General features: G+C 38.1%; 2 protein-coding genes across 2 annotated transcripts; both read left to right on the top strand.

The window, feature by feature from the left end:
* The first annotated feature begins 3,459 nt into the window (after positions 1-3,459).
* LOC106151739 (vacuolar fusion protein MON1 homolog A) lies at positions 3,460-11,051 on the top strand. The gene is made up of 8 exons (XM_013525125.3): positions 3,460-3,717; positions 4,626-4,900; positions 5,247-5,685; positions 6,249-6,424; positions 6,794-6,914; positions 7,456-7,634; positions 8,038-8,140; positions 8,623-11,051. The coding sequence occupies exons 1-8, from the start codon at positions 3,493-3,495 to the stop codon at positions 8,761-8,763; spliced, it is 1,659 nt and encodes a 552-aa protein (XP_013380579.2). The 5' UTR covers positions 3,460-3,492; the 3' UTR covers positions 8,764-11,051.
* Positions 11,052-12,487: 1,436 nt separating this feature from the next.
* Positions 12,488-24,378, top strand: LOC106151714 (calcium-activated chloride channel regulator 1-like). Its single transcript, XM_087015966.1, has 14 exons — positions 12,488-12,649; positions 13,184-13,481; positions 15,038-15,174; positions 15,602-15,757; positions 18,441-18,570; positions 18,823-18,968; positions 19,220-19,462; positions 19,886-20,072; positions 20,358-20,464; positions 20,788-21,018; positions 21,377-21,653; positions 22,014-22,169; positions 22,952-23,161; positions 23,613-24,378. The coding sequence occupies exons 1-14, from the start codon at positions 12,488-12,490 to the stop codon at positions 24,005-24,007; spliced, it is 2,835 nt and encodes a 944-aa protein (XP_086872092.1). The 3' UTR covers positions 24,008-24,378.
* The last annotated feature ends 526 nt before the right edge of the window (positions 24,379-24,904 follow it).

The following is a 24,904-nucleotide window of genomic DNA, read 5'->3' as shown; positions in this document are numbered from 1 at the left end:
AGTTCCTAAGCTTTGTAAATGTATCTACTGGTACTGCAAATGTATCCAATGAATTTACGCTTCTTTGTAAGTAAAAATAACGAATCTACTTTTTTTAAAAAAATTGCCCACTGGCAGCCATGTACTTTAGAGTCAGTTGACCCTACCTCTCCTACACATGTAAATTGTATGTGCGTCCATAACGTTCATTAATTTACAATGATTTTTTTCATCTGACACATGCACATTGGAATTGCAATTACGTTAGGTGAAAGCCCATGTTGTTGTGCGTTTATGTAATTATGTATTAAAAGTTTATTCTATACCATCACACGCACACACGCACGTTGCAAACGAAGACAGATCAAACGACACATCCGTCGAAAACGCATCCACATACACACACGCACGCACATTCCCCCACGATATATTTTGGCATAAGATGGCTTGAAACATATGTGAACAGTAGAAGCATGTGCATGCACTAGTATAGGGACCACGTGCCAAGGTGCACGTACCAACGTATCATGGCTTGGTGTTATGTTTCACCATTGGCTGCTCTTGTTTCAATTATTATTGGAAGTATGTTAACCTATGGCAAAAATGTTTTCAACCTACTAAAATAACGACTGAAAATGGAAATGCCAACAGATCACCAACAGCGACGTTTAATGAGGTATGTTTTTAAAAATACTTGATGTGTATGTAGTGATATACACTGTTGGTCAAAATGTTTGTCACACTCTTGTGAACCCTTTCTACTGTACCACACAATTCTCAAAGGGCGTTCAATATTACACGAGTAAAATATGAGCACATATCAAAGTTAAGCCCCCCCCCCCCCCCCCCAATAAATAGAAAATAAATAAATGAAAGTGTGCTAGGGGTACAAATTAAATGTGCAAAAAGGTGTTGATAGTTTATCAATAAAACGTTTTTGTTTTGATATAAAGCAGTTTGTTGAAGTGGATGAGATGACCCTCACCAAAGCATAGCTGTGCAAAGCTATACCATTTTTGACTGACTTTGGTGTCCGGAACCAACATATGCGTGTATATGTGTGGACATGCATTGATAAAAAACGAATTAGCCAGACGTTGTCAGCATAGGTTTTCAAAACGAAATGTGATTAGAACACTCACGATGAGAGCTGCCACCGGCAGTGAAGTGCCTGTCCGATGGAAACTTCTAGCTAAATATCGGGGGGAGGGGGGGGGGCATCCCCAGAGAAGCTCCGCCTGTTTGACAAAAAGAAGCCCCAAGCAGCAATCTAACCGACCTCTTCTATCTGTAGCCGAGACAAAATCCGCGACGGATACCTTAAACGTACCTCTAACAGAAGACTGAGGACGTACATGTACCATATTACTGGAGAACACATATATATCGAAAAATGTACCCAAAGAGATAGGGGTCGCTGGGAACCGTTCTGTTCATACATGTATATAAGGCGCTTTCTGTTTCACTGATACAGCAGTGCATTAAAAAAGGCGTTTGTAACAAAATAAATAACTTTCCTAATGTGTGACAATAATTTTGACCGACAGTGTACTGTCTGTCGCTCTCTTAGACGTTGGCTATAAAATGTCCAAACTATGCACATCACTTTATTCGTACTTTTAATTTTGTCACGATGAAAACTTTAATTTATCTTTGCATAACATTTTTGGTGCTCTCTGTTTTCATTGAAGGTAAGCACTTCGGATAATTTATCCTTTGCCACTTTGTTACGTTTGTGCGTTTTTGTTTATAGTCTTTGAAATAAGTTAATACAGATGATTGACCCGTTTTGTTGTAATTACTCTTCAGAGAATAAGGCGGCCATATGTCACTGCTGTTCTAATACACAGACATGCAGGGGGAACACCTGTCGCTGTACTTCAGATCCCTGCGGTTGTACCGCTGGTGGCGGAGATGAAAGTGAAGGTAAGTGTGGTACGATTCTGAATAATATAAGCAGGCCCGTAGCCAGCAATTTCAAAAGGGGGGTTCTTTTTCTGAAAAAGTGGACCTTTTCCCATAAAAACTTAATGTACCTAGATCAAATTTTACCCAGAGTGGACCTTTTCCCAGCAAAAGGGGCAGTTCTTTCGAACCCCCCGAACCCCCCTGGCTACGGGCCTGATAAGTTAAAACTCTCACTCGAAGGGTGACACAGCTGGGTGGCACTGGGAACACGCTTCACCCCTTTAAATGTTCTCTGAAAATTACATGGACACATACGGAGCTGCTCGACCTGGCAAAACACCAATCCATGTAATTACTCTTAGCTCCATTCTCTTAGTAAACTTGTTTGTTTATTAATAAATACATTTACCTATTCATTAATTTTTTATACTAGCTTCAGTTAAATTATTTGAAATAAAGACTGGTTAAACCCAGACATAACATAAGTGAAATGATAAGGGTAAGGTTTTGCTGCATAAATATATATTTTGCATGTTTATCCCACAAATAAAGTCACAAATACATTTAAATCTGTTTAATATTTCAGAGCAGATTCAGCGCAAGAAACGTTCGCTGTTCCAAATACAAGGAAATTAACGAAGATACAAAAGAGAAAAAAAAGTTGAGAGGAAGTGAGAGAAGAAACTTTTAGTGCCTTATAAACAATGGACAGAAGCGGTAGTTGGATATACATAACATATGAAAAACACAGAGCACAGCATGTCAAAGCATATCATTTAACATTTTTGCGCAACTGTCATGGCGACAGCGAATACAATGTTACATGTAAATGATAAAGAAATATGACACTGCAGTTACAAAAAAATAGTGATAGGGCCTACTTTATAAGCTTATTCTTTATTAAATTTTTATATACAGTACCCCTCCTTATAGCATATCCTTACATAATTGCCTAAATAGAACTCGTCCTCTTGAACAATTCGACTGCAGATGCGAAAACTGCAATAAATTACGCAAACGAAGCAGTTAACTTTTACAAGCGTTGTGTAACAATAGACGGCTAAAAGGTCATATATACAAGCCTGTATACCCCTCTGTGTGTGTGTGTGTGTGTGTGTGCGTGTGTGTCCCCTACTAACCAATCAAGGTGATGGTGGCTACATATGTAGGCCTACAGTAGGCCTATGCTAATCATGGAAATGTACGAAATATTTCCATGTGCTAAGCAACTGAAACTTGCCGATATACATTTACGTAAAATCACATAAAAGACTCCGAAAAACCTGATAAATTCCGCGTACGTGAAAACAATTGAGACAGGTTTGCTCTCATTTGTCCATTAACATTAAATAAAGCGTTTTAAGTTAACATCAGTGTACTCAGTAGGCCTAAAATGAAAACATGACGTTTTATCCCAAGAATTTGATGCCAACATGTATGAAAAAAATGCCACGGCCTTTTTCTTACATACCTTACATCAACTCTTTTAACATAAGTTAAATGAATAAATAAAGACCAAAATAACTACGCGTCTTTCTCCTTTTTTCTTTATGATAAAGGCTCGTCTTGCTCATCACGCCCCCTATCGATCCGTGCTTAACCAACATGGACGGAGGGGGAAGTGATCGGTCGCAGACTCCGTCCTATGACTCCGATGTTCCTGAACCAGGAGCGGGAGGCACTGTGATCCTTGCTCCCACTGACTCTTACGCGGATCTTACCCAAGGATGGCAGGGGAGTTTACACGAAATTCGCCGCCCAAGACACTCGAGTGGGACAATTAGTGAAATAACGAACCGCTCCAAACCCGAGTTGGCAGGTGAAAAACAGGTAGCATCTTTTATCTTTTTTTATGATTCCTAAAGATTTTATCGACCAGCTGTATTTGTTAACCAACAGAATATTTTTTAGATCTATCAGTGTACATATCAATTTGCATTGTCAGATATTGAGTCGGAAGTTTGCCCGGTGTAACGAAACTGAGGGTCCGTGTAACCGACCGTAACAGAAAAGTCCGCCCTCCCATTTAGTTGCAATAGTTAGAGTTAGCCTGACTTTAGTTTGTCAAAATCTAGGACGAGGCTTACCTGTACAAATGAATGGGAAGCGGACTCTATCATGGGGAAATCTCTGTCACGTTACACTTTCCCATCGGACTCAATATCTCACGTTCGGCTGTCACCTTGATTGCTTATCAATCTGGTAAAATAACCTAAATAGTCCCATAAAGTCTGCCTAATACAGTTAGTTTGATATGTACATGCATCGCACATTTTTTATGGGGCTTTAAAAGCAATGCTTTAGTAATATCTAAAGTACCAGGTTATAAATGAGGGGTTGTGGGTTCAAATCCCAGCCATTGAGTCTTTTTGAAAAAAATAAAAAAAAGATTATATCTCCTGATTCCTGCCCGATATTGACTGGTTGTGAAGTCAGTATAGTCTGATGTTGACCAGCACATGGCTGCTTTTGACCAGTCTGTGATCATAACAGACATTATTAATCATATTGATTGGATAGATATATCAATTCAGGGAGGTAAGAGAGAAACTTGAATCATAAAGTGATGAGAAACAACAGAACAATAATGGTTTATCAAATTATTATATCAATACTATCATTTTAGGAGGGTGATAAGTACAGTAGGACAATGTTTTTGGTAATAATTTACATATAAGAAATATATATAACTGGGGTTACTTAATAAATTAATGATTTTGGATTCTACTGTCATTTAGGAAAGAGAAAAAGATGGAGAACTTAAAGACAAACTCAATGAGTTACAAGTGACAGACGATGAAGATTTGTCCCTTACGTCTTCTGATGAGACAACAGCCAGCAAGGAAGAAGAGAAGGAAGGAGGGCAAACTGCAGCAGTATCTAGTGGTCCATCCGCATCAGGTTTAACTGTGATAGAGAGTGACTCCGAGGAGAATGTGCAAACAGAGGCCTGGAGGAGTCAAAGAAAACATATATTTGTTCTTAGTGAGGCAGGGAAACCTATTTACTCAAGGTACTGGTAGAGTAGAGTAATTTTGGTTATTGTTTGTCATGATCTTTAACAGGTGCCCAGGTCACACACTTAGCTAGTCACTTAGCAAAGCCATCTAAATATTTCTGACTTACTGCTTGTTTTTTCATGACTTTGTTATACTAGTAAAAGCAGAAGACAAGAAAAAAAGTTGTATAGCATCTGCAATTGAAAAAAAAAAAAAAAAAAAGAAAAAAGAAGAGGAAAAGCTAGGTACTGGTTATCAGCCAAATATCAATTCCTGTCCAGGTATAATAAAACAGTTGTGTGTAGAGTCACAAGTTGATATTTATTTACATATACATATGTTTTTATTTATCTGTTCTAGGTATGGGAAAGAAGACAAGTTAGTCACCATCATGGGTGTGATGCAGGCTTTAGTGTCCTTCCTGCAGGATGGTAATGACAGTTTACGCTGCCTTATTGCAGGGAATCATAAGTTTGTTTTCCTTAACAGGGAAAACCTGAACTTAGTGGCAGTAGCAAAGACTGAAGACTCATACCATCAACTTTTATTCCAATTAACTTATGTATACAATCAGATCATTAGTGTGTTGACATATACACAATTGAACAAGATATTCAAACAGAGACGGAACTATGATCTAAGGAGGCTTTTAACGGGGTCGGAGAAGTTTATAGATAATTTATTGCACTTGATGGACCATGAGCCGAGTTTTCTGCTGGGAGCTGTGAGATGTCTACCGTTACCCAGCTCTACAAGAGAGAATATAGCTCAGAGTATTGTACAGAATGCTAATGTTAAGGTGAGTGGGCATATGAGGAGAATATTAACTCATTACAGGCCCGAAGCCAGCAAATTCAAAAGGAGGGTTCTTTTTCTGAAAAAGTGGACCTTTTCCCATAAAACTATATGTACCTAGATCAAATTTTACCCAGAGTGGACCTTTTCCCAGCAAAAGGGGTGGTTCTTTTGAACCCCCCGAACCCCCCCTGGCTACGGGCCTGCATTAGGATAATTCTGTAAGAATATTTGCCATTAACATTGGTTGTAAAATATTACAATCACATGCAGATGAATTTCCTACTGCTATTACTCCATCTTGGTTTTCTATTTTTGAAATAACGTTATTAAAAAGGTTTTGAATTTGAAAAATAAGAAAATAAGTAATCAAGCTTTTAACCCCCGTGGCCACCTCTCCACCCACCCCAATTATAACTTTATGATATTAATTATGATAATTGTCTCTTCACAAAGATATTGATGTAAAGTAGGTGTAATATTTCAGAATATGGAGCATTGTTGTTCTGTTTCAATTACAATTGGTGTAGGTGTTTCACTACTCACTATAGCATGTTTTCTCTCCAGGATTTGGTATTTGCCATTCTACTGGCAAATAACCAGCTCATCACTCTGGTGAGGATGAAGAAATATTTTCTGCATCCGTCAGATCTTCACCTCATCATCAATTTAGTCAATGCCTCGGAGAGTTTCAAAGCTGCTGAGTCGTGGACACCAATATGTCTGCCAAAATTTGATGCAAGGTGAGAAATATTTTGGATATAAATCAAATGAACATTTTAGTGTTATTAAATTGAAATTTTCCAGAATTTATATTACTAGCTTAATGTTTGTAAAAAGACCTATGATCTGTCAAGTTTGATGTAGTATTCTTTTCTTATACCTGTAAAGTCTATCATATGCAAGACTTCAAATTGTTTTCTGAAATCTAACAACAGATGTTAACTTTTTGTATTTTAGCAGTTGTGATTAGAACTAGTACAACAAAAATAAATAGATTCTAGAAAATATCTTGAAAGCATTGTTTTATGATATTGTTGAATATAATCAGCATACTGTGAAAGGTGCCCATGTACAATGTACTATGTTAAGAATATGCTTTCCCATTTCAGTGGGTTTCTTCATGCCTATGTCTCCTATCTGGACCCTGGATGTCAGACATGTCTGCTCCTCCTCACTGTAGACAGGGACATGTTCTTTACCCTATCTGAGTGCAGGCAGAAAATAGTGGATGTAAGTATTGTTGGAATGACAAAGGTCAAGAAAAGTGCGGGTAACGTCACAGAAAATCAAATTCTAGAAACAGGCTTTTTACCTTTTCTTTTTCAAGGACGGGCAAAGCCAGGATTTCAGAAATTTAAGATTTTAGAAAAGAATTCTTTATTCCATCATAGTGTAAATACTAGCACTATGTAGGTGTAAATTTTGAAAATATTTTAGTCTTCCTCGATCAGAGGACAGGCAACATTCTAGTCAGTTTTTAACACTAAGTCACAAATCCACAGTTAGCTTTCAGAGTCAGCAGTAACTAGACTCAAGATGGTTATTCTGAACAACAGTAAAAGCAGACCATTTTTTACAATTTATTTCAGGATAAAATTTTATTGCTTACCTGGACTGATAGTCTTTGACAGTGACTACGTTACAACATAGAGTGTAATCATGCACTATGCAGTTAGTAAAGTCAATACCTTACCTTCTGTGTTTATTATCACATTCTATTCAATGACCAGAATATTTAAGTAATCAACTTGTTACAAACTTTGCTCTCCAGAGGTTAAACAGATACAATTGCCTGACTGCTATAACGGAGGCTCTTGCCAGGACGTCGTACAGTATATCACAGGTGGGGATAGCAGATCTCAGGCACTTCATGTACAAGTCCAAGAGCACTGCACAGTACACCAGTCCTGAGCTAGACGCTCCCTATACCACCAAAGAGGAACAAGAGAGGTAGGTGGGAGAAATTGTGTTAGGTGAGACTGGTTGAGAAAAGATTGTGTTGAGTGTTTGTGTCACAGTTGGCTTCTATGAGAATTATAGATTATAGCTGGCTGCAGGCGTTTAGACCAGATGTGAAATATTTAGTAACCAGAGAACATTAAAGGAAAATATATATATATTTGATGGTTGAGGGACAGAGGAAACTACTAGCTGGATTTAATGAGATCTTTTAATTTGACCCATCTTCCTTCAAGAAAGATGGAGCATTCTCTCTTGGACCCCGTTATGGTAAATTTCCAATTAAATCCATCTTTTACAAACAATGACAACCTTCACTGATTTACAAAATTCCTTTGAAGTATTGTATCTGGAATGCCAATTTAAATTTGTTGATATTATTATTTTGTTCCAGATTGTTTGGTCTGTACCTGTACCTTCATCATAGGATCCATAGTTCTGCTAGACCATTGAAAATATTATTCCATGTGGGAGCTAATGAGACATTGTTAGGATGGGTAAGTCACATTTTTAGACAAACACAGGAAAATATGAAGAACACTTGTTAATTTTGACGTGGCAAAATTTGAAGTCACACCAAACATACTTATCTCTTTGGTCAGTATGAACTCCAAAAAATGAGATTAGTGCCAGAATTCATTGTTAATTTGGAAAGATTTTTTCTGATGCTCAGCACTACCTACCCATATTAGAATAGAGATGGAATGTACATTAGGTTTTAGGAAAGTTACACAAAAAGGCACTTGATCTTCATTTTTATGAGTCTTAATACCAGTTTAACTGAATATTGAAAAAAAAGCAATGTATTGGTTGAAAAAGACCAAGCCTCTACCCAGCCTCTATTTTTTTCTGTGTGAAAATTTGCCATGGGAGTCAGTATTTTATTTTACCCCTGCGACCCTGCCAGGATTTCAGTAAATCCTTTACATCTTGGATCATAGTGATTTAGAAGTAAACATATTTCACATTTGTTCTCCAGATGACGTCGGGTTTTGAGCTCTACACGGTGTTTGGCCCTCTGGTGACCAAAACTCAAGCCATCACGTCCATCAACAAACTCCTCAAGTGGATCAAGAGAGAGGAGGACAGACTGTTTATTCTGAATGCACCAACCTTCTGATGTTAAGGGGGACAAACATTTTGTTCCCTTTAATAAGAATGGAATTAAGCAGGGAAGTTAACTTAACATTCCTCAGCTTTAAGATACTTCAGGTCAACTTTTTAAACTATCATGGTAGTATCAAAGTTTGGTGGTGTTTGGTATAATATAGTGGCCTTGATTTCCACAGAATTTTATACAAGAATGGAGTCAGAACTAGAGTAATCAAAAAATGACTTTGCTGTTTTATAAATGCACATATGCATATCTGTGGGGATGTACAAAAAAGCTAACAGCTTTTTAGTATTGATAAGATTTCAACAAATACAAATGTGCATTATTTTGTATTCAGACTTTCAGTCTTTAACAGTGATACTGTGTTACCATCCATTTTTTTCTATTTTTTATGTCTTCTCTTGCAAGATTTAGGTCAGTGCTGATAGTACTGTGAATGAGAAAGTTAAACATTTTGTGAGGAGTTTTTACAAAGGATTGGTGACTGCATATATGACATGTTCTGTAAGTTAGGATCTGTGAGGGTCACTTGATAAATAAAAATGTGTAAAAGTGGATTTTTCAACAGGATAATGTGCAATGCAACTGTTCACCTATTAATTTAAAGTAATTTTTATTGAAACTGTCATCTAATATCAAACTAAAATATCATCTTGCTGATGATGAGTGCATGACTCAGTAAACATATATCTGTTTTTTTTTTTTTTTTTCTTTTTTTTTAACAAGTTGGTAGTAGCATCATTACATTTTAGGAGCAAATTACACAATCTTTAAACTAAAAGCTAAGACATGTGTAATGATACTGTATATGTACAGATAGCTGGATAGCATCTATCCATACATGTTTTTAAGGACACAGGGCATCAAGAATCTTTTTATATAAGCTGCATGGTTTCCTGTGTATTTCAATTAACAATGAGACACACACTTAAACCTGAACTGGTGAAGTTCTGGATGGCATCACAAGATGATCAAATTAATCTACTTTTTTGCTGCAGCACTCCATGGAAATCTCAGGTGGACTTTGTTCACCTGGCTGATTAATTGGCATTAATAAGAGTCATACATGTGGCTTAGCAGCCTATTGCTACCCTTGTATATTGATTACTTTTAAAGGTGTTAAGTCTTGAGTCCCTGTATGAGTGCCTCATTATAGATGGGACCTGGGTATTAAAAAAACGCAATAAAGGCACATAATCTTAAGTCATTTTGAAAAGTACGAGTAATAGATGTTAAGATTTGTTACATAAAAGTTTCATATCAAAAAGGGATAATAGCTATAAATGAGGTGAGTAATGCCATCTTATGGTTTGTCAAGGGGGGGGGGTCTCACAAAAAAGGTTAATATCTATAGGGGGGTGATTGACCCAGTATGTGTGGTATGTACCCTGGATGTCATAACTCAGTGGGTATTCACATTATAATAGTGATGAGGTCCCAGTGTTCTTGGAGACTCGGGGTATAGTAATGGGACTCGTTTTTGTACTCTTCTAATGTGTAGCTGCATTGTGTCGTCTCCTGGTTTTTTTATCTCTGATTTTATTTTTTTAAAAAAAGGCAGCAAAACTGGAGGTGTTCATTTTGGGCCTTTTTTTCTGTGTGACAGAACTTAAAAGCAACCAGGTCCATTCCGTGGTTTCAGAGAGTTTATTATATGTTTAGATTCGGCAAATGCACGTATTTGTTGTGATGATGATTTTGCATTGGTATTCAGATGCTGCAATTAAATGACCAGTTGCGTAATTCAGTACCTAAATGAGAAAATTATTATTGTTTTTTGATAAAGATAGCTTTCCCCGCTCCATATGAAGAACGGCATGGATATTGATTCATGGTAGATATTTCTGTATTTTTTTATAAGAAATCATAGAGTTTTTTTCTTATTTGGGGGTTAAGCTGTAGCGAATATAGGGATACTTTCAAAATATTTGTGCGAAATGTTGAAGTTGATTATTAACACTCTTCGAATATTGTTTCTTTGCAGTTCATCACAAATTTTTCAATTTTAGAGAGTTCAAACAAACATCTAAAGTTCAAACGTAATCTTTGATAAAAGCTTGTTAAGATATTACAGTAGGTTAATTCCTGAGCACTGGACTATGCTTTGGGATTTTTAAATGGTGAATTTGAATGTTTCATCATACTAGTATAGCCATGTTTGTATACATAAAAAGATTTTATTGTTTTCATAGACAAATATTTAAATTGTGTAAATACATATGTGGCCCTATCAGAGGGCAGTAATTTATGAAAAATCTTTGAAATTATTGAAAAAATAAAATATTGAAAAGTAATCGAGGACATTTTTAGTTGAATCATTTGCGCCTATCCTTCTTTTCGTTTTGTTACTCTGATTTCCATTGTCTTTTTACTAGCATCTACAGTATTTTTTATCATTTTAATACACACTTTATATACAATTAATAAAGTTGAGTGGAAAATATTTAAAAGGATATTTAAGATTTTTTAAAGTGTGTGAGCTATGCTGATGGGTCTGAAAGAGTGAGAGGACGGCGTCGTCTGCTCTTACATTCAGGGTTCTAGTTGACCCTTGGAATAAGAAATGGGGTATTTGTTAAAAGATACAAAGCAGATAACAAGCAATGAAATCATGTATCAGTGTCTGCACTTGCAAGCCATTGTAAAGAGGTGTTTAACATGGCAGTAATTCGTAAGAATTAAAATATATCAAATTTCAATTTGGACGCTGCCGTCGACTCTCCTCCCCCCCCCCCCCCCCCCCCCCCCCCCCCATACTACGATAATGAAAATATAATCAAGATGGAAAAAAATAGAAAAATAATTTTTACGGGAAAAATCACTTTTTCAATTTCTCGGGCACAAGAGCAGAAGGTGACCTAAGTTTCATCGTAAAGAAATTTACCTAAATTATATCCTAAATGCAAAACTGATAGCCAAGCAACTGAAAAACGCCCCATGATTTCTGAACGTTTTGTTGACGGACAAATCATTTTATCACTCCGTGTGGACAAATAGTCCCGTTTCCTTCCCGACTCAAATAAACAACTGAACTAAGTGTTTATTCCCCTTCCAATAGCCGACCCACGCTTTCGAAGAGTCTGCGATAGTATTTAGTCCTAGGACAAAGATTGTGAATAGAAAAATCGACCTGGGAACAAAGTGATCGTGATTGCTACATAAAGGGTACGCGGGTTGATGTAGAATGAGTTCTTGATAGCGAGAAAGAGCGCTGAGTAAATCTTGAGGGCAGAGAATTATTAGGCACATACCGTCTTGCGTAATTGACGACGAGCACTGACGCAGCGTTGTAGGCTTTTGGTAGTCCGCTTAAAAGCACTTAAAAAGTAAGTATTTTTTTTTCAAATGGCCCTGTCCCAAGTTAACCTTAAATGGTTTTTAAGGTTGATATTGCCATTACTTTTTAATAGCTATTACATTAGTATTAGTGGAACCACTGTATTGCAAATAAGAACTACTAGTTGGCATGAGATATTTGAGATTTGACTATCGGTCAAAATTTATGCTAGTTTAAGTAACACAGTCAGTGAGCACATAAGTTTTATTCAACAGAAGAGTGGACGGTACGTAGTTATTCGTTTAAGTTTTCTTTTTCAAAAAATTGTTTCATTGCAAACAAAACAAAGTGCTCGAAGAATGAAGTAGCATTGTTTCAGGATTTTTTCGTTATAAGTTTGAATTATGTTGCGTGAACTATTCCCACGACATTCTATGGCATATTTCCAAAGAGATGACTTCCCTGACGGGTTTCCTGGTCTTGGTGGCACTGGCAGTAGGGAGCAATGCGGGCCAGAACTCACTCATGTCCTTCAAGAATAACGGCTACGAAGGCGTACTGGTGGCCATACATCACAGCGTCAAGGAAAACTTGGCCATGATTGACGAAATTAAGGTAAATTTTCATTACTGCAACAATAATTGTCTTCTATCATATTTACAGTATATAGTGAGAGTGAAATGCAAAATTAAAAAAGAAGAAAGTAAATGTAGTCCTTTAAGTAGTAAGCTAAATTTTCTTTATTATGGTAACGTAAATCATGTCACAGAAAAAGGCGAAATCAAATAAATTCTCAGAAACTAACGTTAAAATGTATCGGTATTCCGCTTGAATAAATGATTCATTGGTTAAAGACTGATTATCCCCAAATAACAAGTGGAAATGAGTTTATTTCTAATTTCCAACAAACAAGATGAAATGGTTTCTTAGTGTCATTTGTAAATAAATATCGTAAAGAAATGGAAATGATATCGAAAATTAACTCAATATAACGTCACAATGAACCTTCTATCGAAGAAAAAACAGGACTTTGTCCCTTCCCTTTGTCTTTTCCTCTTCTCTCTCTCTCTCCTACCCCCTTTTTCTTTCATTTTTCATTTAATTACTGCCGTTCCTATAATTACTATAATATTTTAATTCATCCACCAGAAACTCTTCACGTCTGCCTCTCCATACCTCCACACCGCCACACGCCAGCGCGCCTACTTCCGTAACGTGAGCATCCTCATCCCGGAGACGTGGAAGGACCGCCCCGAGTACGAGAAGGCGACACTGGAGACCTTCGCCAAGGCGGACTTCCGTGTGGACCACAGTAACCCCGTGTACGGTCACGTACCGTACACCAAGCAGCCCGGAGAGTGCGGGGAGCCGGCCGAGTACGTTCATGTGACGCCGGAATACGTTCTGGACAACGGCACCAACAGAGAGTACAACTGGGGAGATCCGGGTGCGTACATTTTATTTATTTATTTATTTATTTTTGTGGAATATGTCTAATCTTTAAAGATATTGTATGTATTAATATTAAAATATTAATAAATATCTAAAATGTGTGAGCCAATCTGTCGAAGACATCTGACCGGTGAGCAGCTTGTGCCAAATAACCTTATTATTAAAATGCTGTATATTAGCACACAGGGCCCATTGCTATCCTGTGGGTAAAATAAGAATTTCTTAAGATTTTAATATTTGTTTCTGATATTGCTACCCAGCGGTTAAAATAGCTGCTATCCTCAGGATAACTATAAAGAGGATAAGGATTTTATCCAATGGATAGTGTTATCTGTAGGATGTAGCGCTATCCAGTGTTGATGAAACTGGTATTGAAAATCCTGTTGCTTTCGTTTGTTCCTAAAACATTCATTTACCCGTCAGTCACTTACGCGTTGGCTTATTAAATAACCGAATAAAAAAGCTGGACTCCAATATGCGTCATACAAACGACTGATAAGAAGCCAAAAACTCATTAAACACTTTTTAATGAAAACGTTTAAAAATGGGTGGGAACAGCAATATTTCAATCAAGTTCATTCAACATACATTTACAATAAATTAAATAGGTTTGAGTGGAAACTATTTATTGCACACTCCTAACTATACATGTACGTTGTAAGTATTAGGAAGAAACTTGCCGATAGTGTATACTGGGGTTTAAGTGTACTTTGAGGCATGTAGGCCAACTAAGAGACCCAGCCCGTCGTACAATGACAAATTTAAAAGGGCCCTAAATCTACCTGCCCGGCTCATAGCATTTATGTGCAAATATCTACTTAAAAGATGCCACAGATAAATGCCAATTATCGTCAACACGGTCATATCTCTTAACTGAGACAGCACTGAGAACTGTACTATTTTTGCAGTATAAGACAGAACGCATTCCTCTACTGTGGACTTTTATGTCATGTATCTACAATGTAGACAAAAACCACAGTATGCATTGATGTAATATTAATCTTGTGTACGGCAATTACGAGATAACGTCTCTAAATCAGTATGGGTTTATCACGGCAACCTAATAGGAGGGGAGGAATTTTGAGGAAAAAATTGGTTTCGACATAATTTAAAAGGCGTCTGAAATTAAAAAAAAAAGAACAGTTGATTTTATGGTAAAATTTCCTCTAAGAGTGAGCAAGTAAACCCTAATAATGAAAGTTCACTTCTACCAGGAACAAATCATTAATTATTAAAGCGAAAACTCTTTTCCGCCTATCTCGGAAGACCCTCGCAATAAAGGCCTCTTGAGGACAATAATTAAGTTTAAATTGTTGTCGGCACTGGACACTAAAAGGAAAATATCGACAGTGCAATGTGACACTTTCGTCTGTGTAGTTTAGGCCTATAAATATTCACTATGACTCAAATCTCTACAACTCCTCTAACTTCGTTTCTTAACACTGAATAGACTAAAATATTTAATATACATTTTGTAGAACAGGTCCTTATCTCAAGTGTCTTTCCATTATGAAACAGTAGCTTCTCGTACATATATATATTCTGTTTCAGGGCGCGTGATCGTCCATGAGTTTGCCCATCTTCGCTATGGCGTATTTGACGAGTACGGTCTGGTAGAGGACGAAAACTACCCGCTGTTCTACGTGGGGGCCAACGGGAGGCCCACTGTCACCGGGTGTTCGTCGAGGGTAGGTAGGGGAGGGGTTGAGTGGAGGAAGTGGTATAAAAACTACAGTACACTTGTTCTATATACAAGTAGTCTTAATGAGAGGGGTGGTGTGGAGGGGTACTAGTAACGCACCTCCTCTGTTTGGGTTGTGGGAGGGGTGGGAGGGTTGGGGTATAGTATTAATAACTACTGTTTAGGGGCGGGGTGATTACTAGTAACGATTCTCGAAGTAAAGGTCCATGACTGGAATTTTCAACCACTTTGTGAAATATTGAATCATAGGGTATATTAAAAAAACATTTTGATCTAATCCGTGGTGAAAATTGAAAGTGAATCCAACTTTAAAGAAAAAACAAACAAGCCATTGCAACTATTATCATATGATGATAAAATTAAGCATTTACAAGGAAAATTTTTTAAGTGTTTATGCTCCTTCAATTTTGCAGGTTCGCGGCACTTACAAGGTCTACGACGGGAAGACGGCTAGACGATGCATGTTAAGTCGTCTTACAGGGCTCCCGGAGAAGGACTGCCGCTTTTATCCTTTCCTGACCAGAAACACCGCCAAGGCTTCGGTCATGTTCTACCAGTTCATCGACTCGGTTAGTTTATATAATGTCATTTACTCTTCTTCATCCCTCAAGTGAACTGTGCAGATTTGATAAATAAATAAATAAATAAATAAAGATTTGCGTAGAGATATGCTCCTGCTTTTTTATGTAAAGAAAGAAAAAATAACCCTTTTTCCAAATTGCTGAACTGAGGATGTTGGGTTAAAAGATAAAGTCTCTTGCCACACTAAAGTTTATATGTAAAATAAAGTTACACCAATTGCTAATATGATCCATATAAAGGCTGGGTCACACTGCGCTTGCAACCTTTTGGCAACCTCTTTGCAACCTCAGTCGCAAGGAGGTTGCCCTAGGTTTTAAAGTGGTCGCATTAGGTTGCAAACAGGTCGCCTGCGATCGTTGACACACGAAGGCCATTTTTTTGGCACCGACAACCAGTGCGACTGATAATGAAAACGATTGGTAACTGAGAGGTTGCCTATAGGTCTCCTCTTGGTTGCCAGTAGGTCGCTGTAACCAGACTAAAACCAGTCGCATACCACCTGTAACTGCACGGTCGATTGGCGGTCTTTAGTCGCTTAGTTGCAAACAGGTTACTAACCGGTTGCAAGCGGTGGGCAGCAGGTCACAAGGAGGTTGCAGTTGAAACTTCATGGTCGATTAACGGTCTTTAGTCGCTTGGTCTCTAACAGGTTTCTTACAGCTCGCATGCACTCGAAAACATGTCGCGAGAAGGTCGCAAGCAACCGTGATAAAATAAGCGTAGGATGGTGGCCACTAAATATATAAATATATTTTTCATTTATATCATGCCATTAAGGCTTTCTAAATACCTTGACAAAATCGTTATTTCTCAATTAAAACGTAGATTGTATTTGTTGTCATCCTTTTAAATTTATTTAGAAGGTTTTCATAAGTATTTTTTTTCAATAAAATAAATAAATGTATGAGTCCCTATCAGCCACCATACTTGACTAAAAGTGTTGTAAATAGAAGCCGCTGAGCCCGTGTCTTCAGTCCCCAGTATGTCATCCAACAGCGTGGGAAGGGTGGCCAGAATGTATTTTGAGAAAGCAAATGCCCGTGAAGAAAGTTCTTCACAAAGTTCCAACACAGACTCTGCTTCCCACGAAGAGGATCAACCGAAAGATGATGAACGCGGAGGAGACAGGGAGCCTAAATTTACTATTAAAGAGGAAGAAGAATTAGTTGATTACTTTTAAAGGTTTTTCTATAACCAACAATTGAAAGACTTTAAAAACAAATCAAATAAAGTGCCAAAACAATCAATAATGATTATCACAATGTAAACGATAAACTGTTATCTTTTTATCCATTCCTATATCATGGCTAATTTTTGACAACTATTGTTGTCAAATCTACTGGAAACATTTTTAATGACTAAAGCAGCCGGAAATATCTTACTTTTTAATTTGCCAAGTCATAATTTGCCAAGTCACAATGGAAGAAAAATTAAGCAAATAGGCGGGCGCAGAGAAAAAAGTAAATAGCAAAGTTTGATTCATACTTTTTACAATAAATTTAATTGTCAGGCATTTTTATAACAGTAAAACAATGTCACCAATATAAAGAAGGTCAAATAAATACAAATTAACTTCCTCCCAGTACTTAGAATTCGTACCACAAGGACGGAAACAAATTGATGACGCGCAGGATCCTTCACTATTTAAAGATGTTGTATTGTAAGTGTAACGCTTGGGGCTACAAAGACAAAGGGAAAACCACACAATCGGTCGCAAATCAGTTGCTAAGCAGTCGGCGACCTTTTAGCAACCGGTTGGATACCACAAATAGGCTTTTCGGTCGCCAGGAGGTTTTCGGTGCTGCACCGAAAACCGGCGCGACCGGATAGTAACCCAGCGTTCATTTGGAGACCACTTTGCGAGTTGTTGCAACTTGTCGCCAACCTTTCTGCAACCGGTGACAGTTGCAAGTCGCAAGGAGGTTTTATGTTCAGTGTGACCGTAACTGCACAGGCCTTGCGACCTCAAAGATACCAAGTATTGAAAAAAAAACTATGCATGCCTATTATTACATTAATAAGGCTGAAAAAACATCCAAATATGTGTTTTATTACACCACTGGTTTGATATAAATGCCAATATATAGTACAAATATATTTCTTATTTATTATTGTAAGTTTGACAATATTGGTAGTACAGAAATCGACTGTGACGTTATAACAGAATCTCATAGCAGAATCATACTTTAATATTCAAAATATTAAATCATTTGAAGCTGCTACGGAACGGATCCAATCGTTGTATAATAATGTTTAAAATATTTCCTCTGTTGTCATCCGAGAGGGAAATTTACGAGAAGGTAGCTATCGTCACAACTTATAAAATATATATAGTCTGTGCAACCTTGCTGCTACCAGTTGGCAAGCGATCGCTACAGTCCTGCAACCGGTTTTCAGTCTCCAAGTGGTTGCTGACAGGTTGTTTATCGCTCGCCTAACGGTGTGCGACTGGTAACCTCTGACTTGAAGATTGTCTGTAAGAGGTTGCAGATACCATACTGTAACCTTGTTGCAACCGGTTAGCAACTGCTTGCCGATCAAAATATGCAAATTAGGTCGCAAAGTGATGGCAAGCGACCACCAGATTTTGTGGTTGCAAAGAGGTTGCCAAAAGGTTGCAAGCGCAGTGTGACCCAGCCTTAAGGACACTTAGATTCTACTGCATTTCAGGTTGACTCTTTCTGTGAGATGAAGGCCACGGAGCCGTCTATGCAGCACAGTCAGTTTGCACCCAACAAGCAGAATAAGCTGTGTAACACGGGTACCTGGGACGTTATAAAAGAACACGAGGATTTTTCAGGTGAGATTGCTTCGTGGCACCCCTGCTGCATTCGGTGGCTTGGACTAGGTCATCTGGTGCAATGGAAGAAATCGGTATTATCAAATATGTCACGAGAGAGAGAGAGAGAGAGAGAGAGAGGGTGAATGTAAATATACAGCTTACATCTTCTTTAAAAGTCGAATATATAGTTTTAATTACTTAACATTTAATCGCAAATCTTTAGAAGGACAAAAAATATTTTGTAAACTTACTTATCGATTCTGTGCGCAGGAAAGGAGGGCCAACCATGTGAGATCACTGACACTGAGCCATCTTTCCGGGCCCTTTATCCTAGACGTAAAGTCACTTCGACAGGAGTAGAATTGGACGGTGAACGGCTGGCTCTGGTTTTAGACGTCTCAGAGAGTATGAACAAAGTAAGTAAAGATAACGATACAAGGCTTTTAAGCACTCCCTTCTTCATTTGCAAACAGATCTGTACTCTTTTAACTTTATCCATTTATCAATTTATTTATTATTATTATTATTATTATTATTATTATTATTATTATTATTATTAGTAGTAGTAGTAGTAGTAGTACAATGTAGTAGTAGTAGTACATGTAGTAGGAGTAGTAGTAGGCCTACTATTTTGAGATTTTAATCACTTCATATTTACCTTTTTCAGAAAGATCGTGCGTTTAAGGTCCTCCAGTCCGCCACCTCATTTATCAGGGAATCTGTACCTCTGGGTATAGAGGTCGGGGTCGTTCTCTTTAACAACCAGGCCTATGACTTGCCCTTCTTAGGACTCCGTAAGCTGAGCAATGAGGCCGACAAAGACAGGCTTATTGGGTCGCTTGCACAGTATATGCCAAGATTTGTGGGTGGTTCTACGGCAATAGGAAAAGGTTTACAGCAAGCAAAGAAGGTGCGATTACTCTCTCGCTCTCTCTTTCTCTCTCAGGCGCACAGGCGCACACACACACACGCACGCACGCACGTACGTGTCATTTTAGTTCAATAACTCGCATGACGAGACTTACATTTAAAACCATTTATAACTAAATGGTAACCCATTACCTTATAAGATAAACAGAGATGGCGAACGTTTATAGGCCTACACTCGACCAAAAAGTTCGGAAACATGAAATTGTTTTTCAATAATTAAAAACTATGTAATGTGATGAGCAAATCTTCATTGTATATTAAAAAAGGTGGGTGCATTATACATCAATATCTGTTTAAAATATTTACCTTCAGAAGCTTATATGGTTATTTGATAATTATTCAAAATTACGGTCTTTTCAAACGTTTTTGGTCGTATTTCACTGAATTAATGCCATATATCCAGATGCTGAGCGCAGGCGGGCGCAGTTTGGAGAACGCTCACATTGTTTTGATGTCTGACGGATATGAGACTGAATCCCCCTCCGTGGCTGACGTCATGAAGTCAGATATAGAGGGCACTGGGATCGTCGTCACTGCTATCGGCTACGGGAAGGTTGATGATGGTCTGGATGTGGCATCGAAAAAATCCGGTAATGCCTTTATTTATTTGTTTGCTCCTTTCTTATCTTTTCATTATTATTATTATTATCATCATTAATATATGATCCTTGAAATATTATGCACATATAACAAGGATGTTGCAATGACAAGAGATAATGACAGGCAACAGTTACGTTATAGGCTACTTACTAAACTGCAAATTTAGTGTTGACGGCTTATCTGAGTTTAAAGTCTTTCCATGTCTCTGTTCGGATACTGAACGGATTTATATACAGTAAACTGGTATTTACAAGAATCAATAAATGATATTTCAGGTGGTAAAACGTTTTATTACTCTGAGAGCGACTTCTCAACTGCACTGGACGCCGCCATGGACGCTGCTACCGCTGGCATGGGTGATCCTAGTAAAGATGCTGCCGTGGTGCGTGACTGTAATTTTAAATTGCCTAATTTTAAAACTCCCACAACTACCTTGTTTCTTCGACTCACGGGCTAAATAAATAACAAAAGTATAATCAGTGGTTTCTCCATCTTGACTGACGAAAATTCCGTTAGGTATTATAGTAACTGAAGTCTCAAGACCCAGTCCACTTTTTCTCGAGGTGATGAACCCTTATCAATAGTGAAACAAAATAAAAAAAGAATCCTTATGTTAAGTTGATTGATTGTGTTGGAAATAAAAATCATATAAATTCAAAGAAATGGATTTAATCCAACAGGGTATATTTTAATTGTTTGCTGCAGCTGGTTCGTCAGTCCGTGGTTCTGCCGAAAGAGGGCAGCACCTACGAGGGCGTGGTGGCCGTGGACGAGACAGTAGGCGTGGACACGAAATTCATCTTCATGTTTCCTAAACTTGGTTCTATCGCTGTAAGCCTAACCAGCCCCAGTGGTAAACGGTTCGACCTGAACTCGCCCGAATATCAGGAATACAACTCAACGAAGACTATACAGTTTGCTTTTAACACAGCCGAGGTAAGCATGCTTATATAAACGAAATAATACCCAATTGTAATTTTGTGTTTCACTGATACATGTTCGGAGATCGGTTAGTATAGTTTGCGATGAATTGTGAGACGAAACACACTTTTGTATTTTAAATCAGAGCACATATGGCTTTGAATTTTGCTTTTTGCTACTCTGAGAGTAGTTTGATGCGGTAAAAACATTTTGCAACACTGTCTACTTGATATTTAAAGTCGGTGGTTTGGCCGTGCTTTCACCTATTTCAAAACAGTTGTTAACTACCTTTAAAAGATAACAAAGTTACCCCTAGAGCTGCCTCTTAGAAAATATCAAAACTAAAATTAAAGCTATCAAAATCCCTTTGTAGGTCGGTGACTGGACATACAATATCGAACACACTGCCCCCGCCCTAGCCAAGCAAGTGGTCACTGTGAGCGTGCGGTCACACCCCCAGGGATACAAGGAGCCGGTCAGAGTTCGGGCATGGGTCAACAGGCTGAACGCCGTGTACCCACTTAAGACGGTGATCTATGCCGAGGTGACCCGGGGGTATACACCTGTGCTGTATGCGAATGTCACTGCATATGTTGAACGGCCTCTCAGTCAGGACAGAGTCACCCTGCAGCTGCGGGATAACGGGGCAGGTAGGTGCAGCGTACACCCTGAATACCATAGAGTGGAACAAACTCTCTTGTATGGTACACTGTAGATACCAACAACCTTGTATGTCACGCCCTAGATACCCACGAGTCATAAAAAAGAGCAACCACTCTGTGTTACTCTGTGTCTCAAGGCCTGTATTTCATATTCCACAAGCGAACGTTATTTTTTATTATTCCACTTGGAGCATGCTGGATGGCAGGTTACAACAGCCCGTCAGTCGTGTGTGTAACACATTTGTTCTCTGTTTCATCCAGTTTTGATCATTAAAATTTTACTAGAAAACTGCTCAGATTTTTATGCCTTATGGATTAACTGACACGAGTGTTCCGTTGTTTTACTAGGCTCCGACAATGAAGCAGACGACGGCGTCTACTCGGCCTACTTCACGACAATGAACTCAAATGACCGGTATTCCGTCGATGTCCGAGCCGAGACCAAGCCTGGAGCGGCCATGTTCAAGATCGGAGGCGGAAGCGGAGTAGCCTTCGCAACACCAGGTACTAAAACCAAGGGATTGTATCTGATGCCTTCTTGCTACAATGTAATGTATTTAAAAACATTACTGGGTTTATTACCTTCGCCAAGGAGGTTATGTTTTCACCCCTGTTTGTCTGTCTGCCTGTCTTTCTGTCTGTCTGTCATCAACATAACTCAAAAAGTTATGGACCGATTTTGATGCAATTTTCAGGAATTGTTAGAAGAGGACCAAGGAAAAGATGATTAGTTTTTGGTGGTTATCCGGTTCAATAATCAATCAATAATCAATAATCAAAACTATCGAAAATTTAGGGGTGAAACGGCATTGGAGGGAGACTTTGCTGCCTTGGCGGAGGTCTGCGCTCTCTGAGTGCTTGTCTAGTTATTCATTGTATTATTTTTGTACTTCATATTTCACTGTATTTGACTATGCCTGGTTATATAACGGACCAAAGTTTCAGGCAAGACAGAGCAAAATTTGATCATGTTGATAAAATAAATGTTAAACTGTGTTGTGGCCAATGGCGTGATGCTATTTTAAATTACGAACCACATATTAAGTTAAACTTTTGTTCTTTTAACTTAACATTAGAATATGAACCTATTGAATTCACCCTCTTTGATGGCTTTTTATTTGGTGTTGTGACATGTAACATGCTTTTCCAGAGTGAATCTGACATAAACTAAAAATAAACATGTTTTAAACTAAATCAACACCTGTAAAAAGATTATACTGAAATTTACGTCGTGATGTCCCTTATTTATTGAATGTTTATATATATTTTTTAAATTCCTATTTTAGGAGCGATGGAACCAGTAAGGAAGGTTCCAGCACCAAAGATGAACAGAGCAACGAACGCCGGTTCATTCGTTGTGACCAATTACACCTCTGGTCAAGACCCATATCCTCCAAGCCGCATCATCGACCTGCTAGTGATCTCTTATGACCAAGACGCCAAAGTGGTCACTCTAGAGTGGACAGAACCAGGGGAGGACCTTGACTACGGCAAAGGTAAGGTGAACATCAGATTTGTTCTATGATAATTGGTCGACATTGTTTAGCTTCATCAGTACACGCGAGGTAAAGTTTTGCCCTTATCACAATTAAAATGCATGTGCGTGAAATTTTAATCAAGGGAATTGAACTCCCAAGACGAAAGTACCGATACGTTGATTTCATGATTACCCTGACATTTTGCCTCTTTCAAACACACGGTACACTTAAAACGACATGTAAACAGAGTACATACCATGACTTTCTTTGTCCCAAATGTCCCCATGAAATAAGGCGCAGGTGCTGAGCTTGCTTATGCCCTGGATTGGCGAGTCGTACTAAAATTGGCTAAATATTGGCTAAGTTATCAATGAACTGAACGTGATTCTGTCTTGGGAGTTTCACCTTTTTGATAATAGGTAGAAGTAAACAATCAATCAATCACATCGTATATTTTATATTGTTTCAGTGACAGGCTACGATATTCGGGTTGGCCAGTCATTTGACGAAGTGTCTGCTGGATTTGATAGTAGCTCGAAGGCAACACTGCTAGAAGTAATCACACCATTAGGCGCCGGCAACCGGATCCAAGCCAAGGTCAAGGTCAACGGATTAAATGACACGCTATTGACCTTCGCAGTTCGCGCCATCGACGCATCTGGGCACTATGGCGAGCCTTCCAATGTTGTGTCGTCTGCTGCATTTGAGTTAGAAGACCTCGGTCTGAATGGGAGCCAAATTGCAGCCATAGTAGGAGGTTGTGTCACAGGAATCGTTCTTATTGTTGGGATCGTGGCCTTCTTGGCGTACAAATTGAAGTATGCGGCTAGTGCAGGAAAAGTTGCTGCTTCTCCTAGAATTTAGACTGATATCTTGGATTTATTTTCCTTTTTTATTTTTTTGTGGATTGATTTAAATTAAATGTACCAAAATGTGGTTAAGATCCTAAAAAGACCACTGAACCTATAATAAATGTTGTTTATGATAAACATAATATAAAGATCTAAATTGTGTAACGCGAACTCTCAACTTCAGGAGGTAAAAGAATTCCTAGATGCCGCGAATATAGGCCAATGAAGAAAACGATCAATTCTGTAGCAGTGTGCTCTTCTTTAGCAGTATAGTTTCCATTAATCAGAAAACAAAAACTTATTTTTGTAAGGCTTTGTTTTTTATGTTAAACTTTAGTCTGTAAAATTGAAAAATAGATATTGAAATTAAAATATTTATGTAGATGTCATGCTTTATCCTGCCTTTGTTACAAAAAAGTAAAAGTCTATCAAATGTTGATTTAATCGCACAAGTGAAATTGACGGTACGTGTGCTTTTGAAATTTAATTTTAATTAAAATTTGTTAGTTTTCATAAGAGTAAAACATGCACCAATACAAGGAGGTCTTCGACATCTGTAGCTCGGCAAAATAATCTTTTACGGAAAAATATAGACCCGTGACCTCACATTTTCGCATGCCAACACACTGTACCAATGAAATTTAATGTTAAAACTGTTCATTTTAACTTTTGACGTCAGCCAATTCAGTCAACTATTGAGTAGAATTTACCTATGACCGGATCGGTATACGTCTGAAACGATTTTCATTTGAAATAAACACAACTGTACTTTCTCAACTGATAATTTCTTTAAGAGGGTAGTTTTAAACAGACTTTTACACACTCATAGGGATAAAGCATCACCCTTAAGGTAGTGGGCGTATGTGAATCCTCATTTGAGTTACATCTTCACAAAGGTATGACTTCCTTG

The sequence above is a fragment of the Lingula anatina genome, chromosome 6 (assembly GCF_051362555.1).
Source record: "Lingula anatina isolate TDL-2025a chromosome 6, LinAna3.0, whole genome shotgun sequence".
Taxonomy (NCBI): Eukaryota; Metazoa; Brachiopoda; class Lingulata; order Lingulida; family Lingulidae; genus Lingula; species Lingula anatina.
The sequence above is the reverse complement of the archived record's forward strand: the minus strand, read 5'-3'. Positions and strand labels throughout refer to the sequence as shown.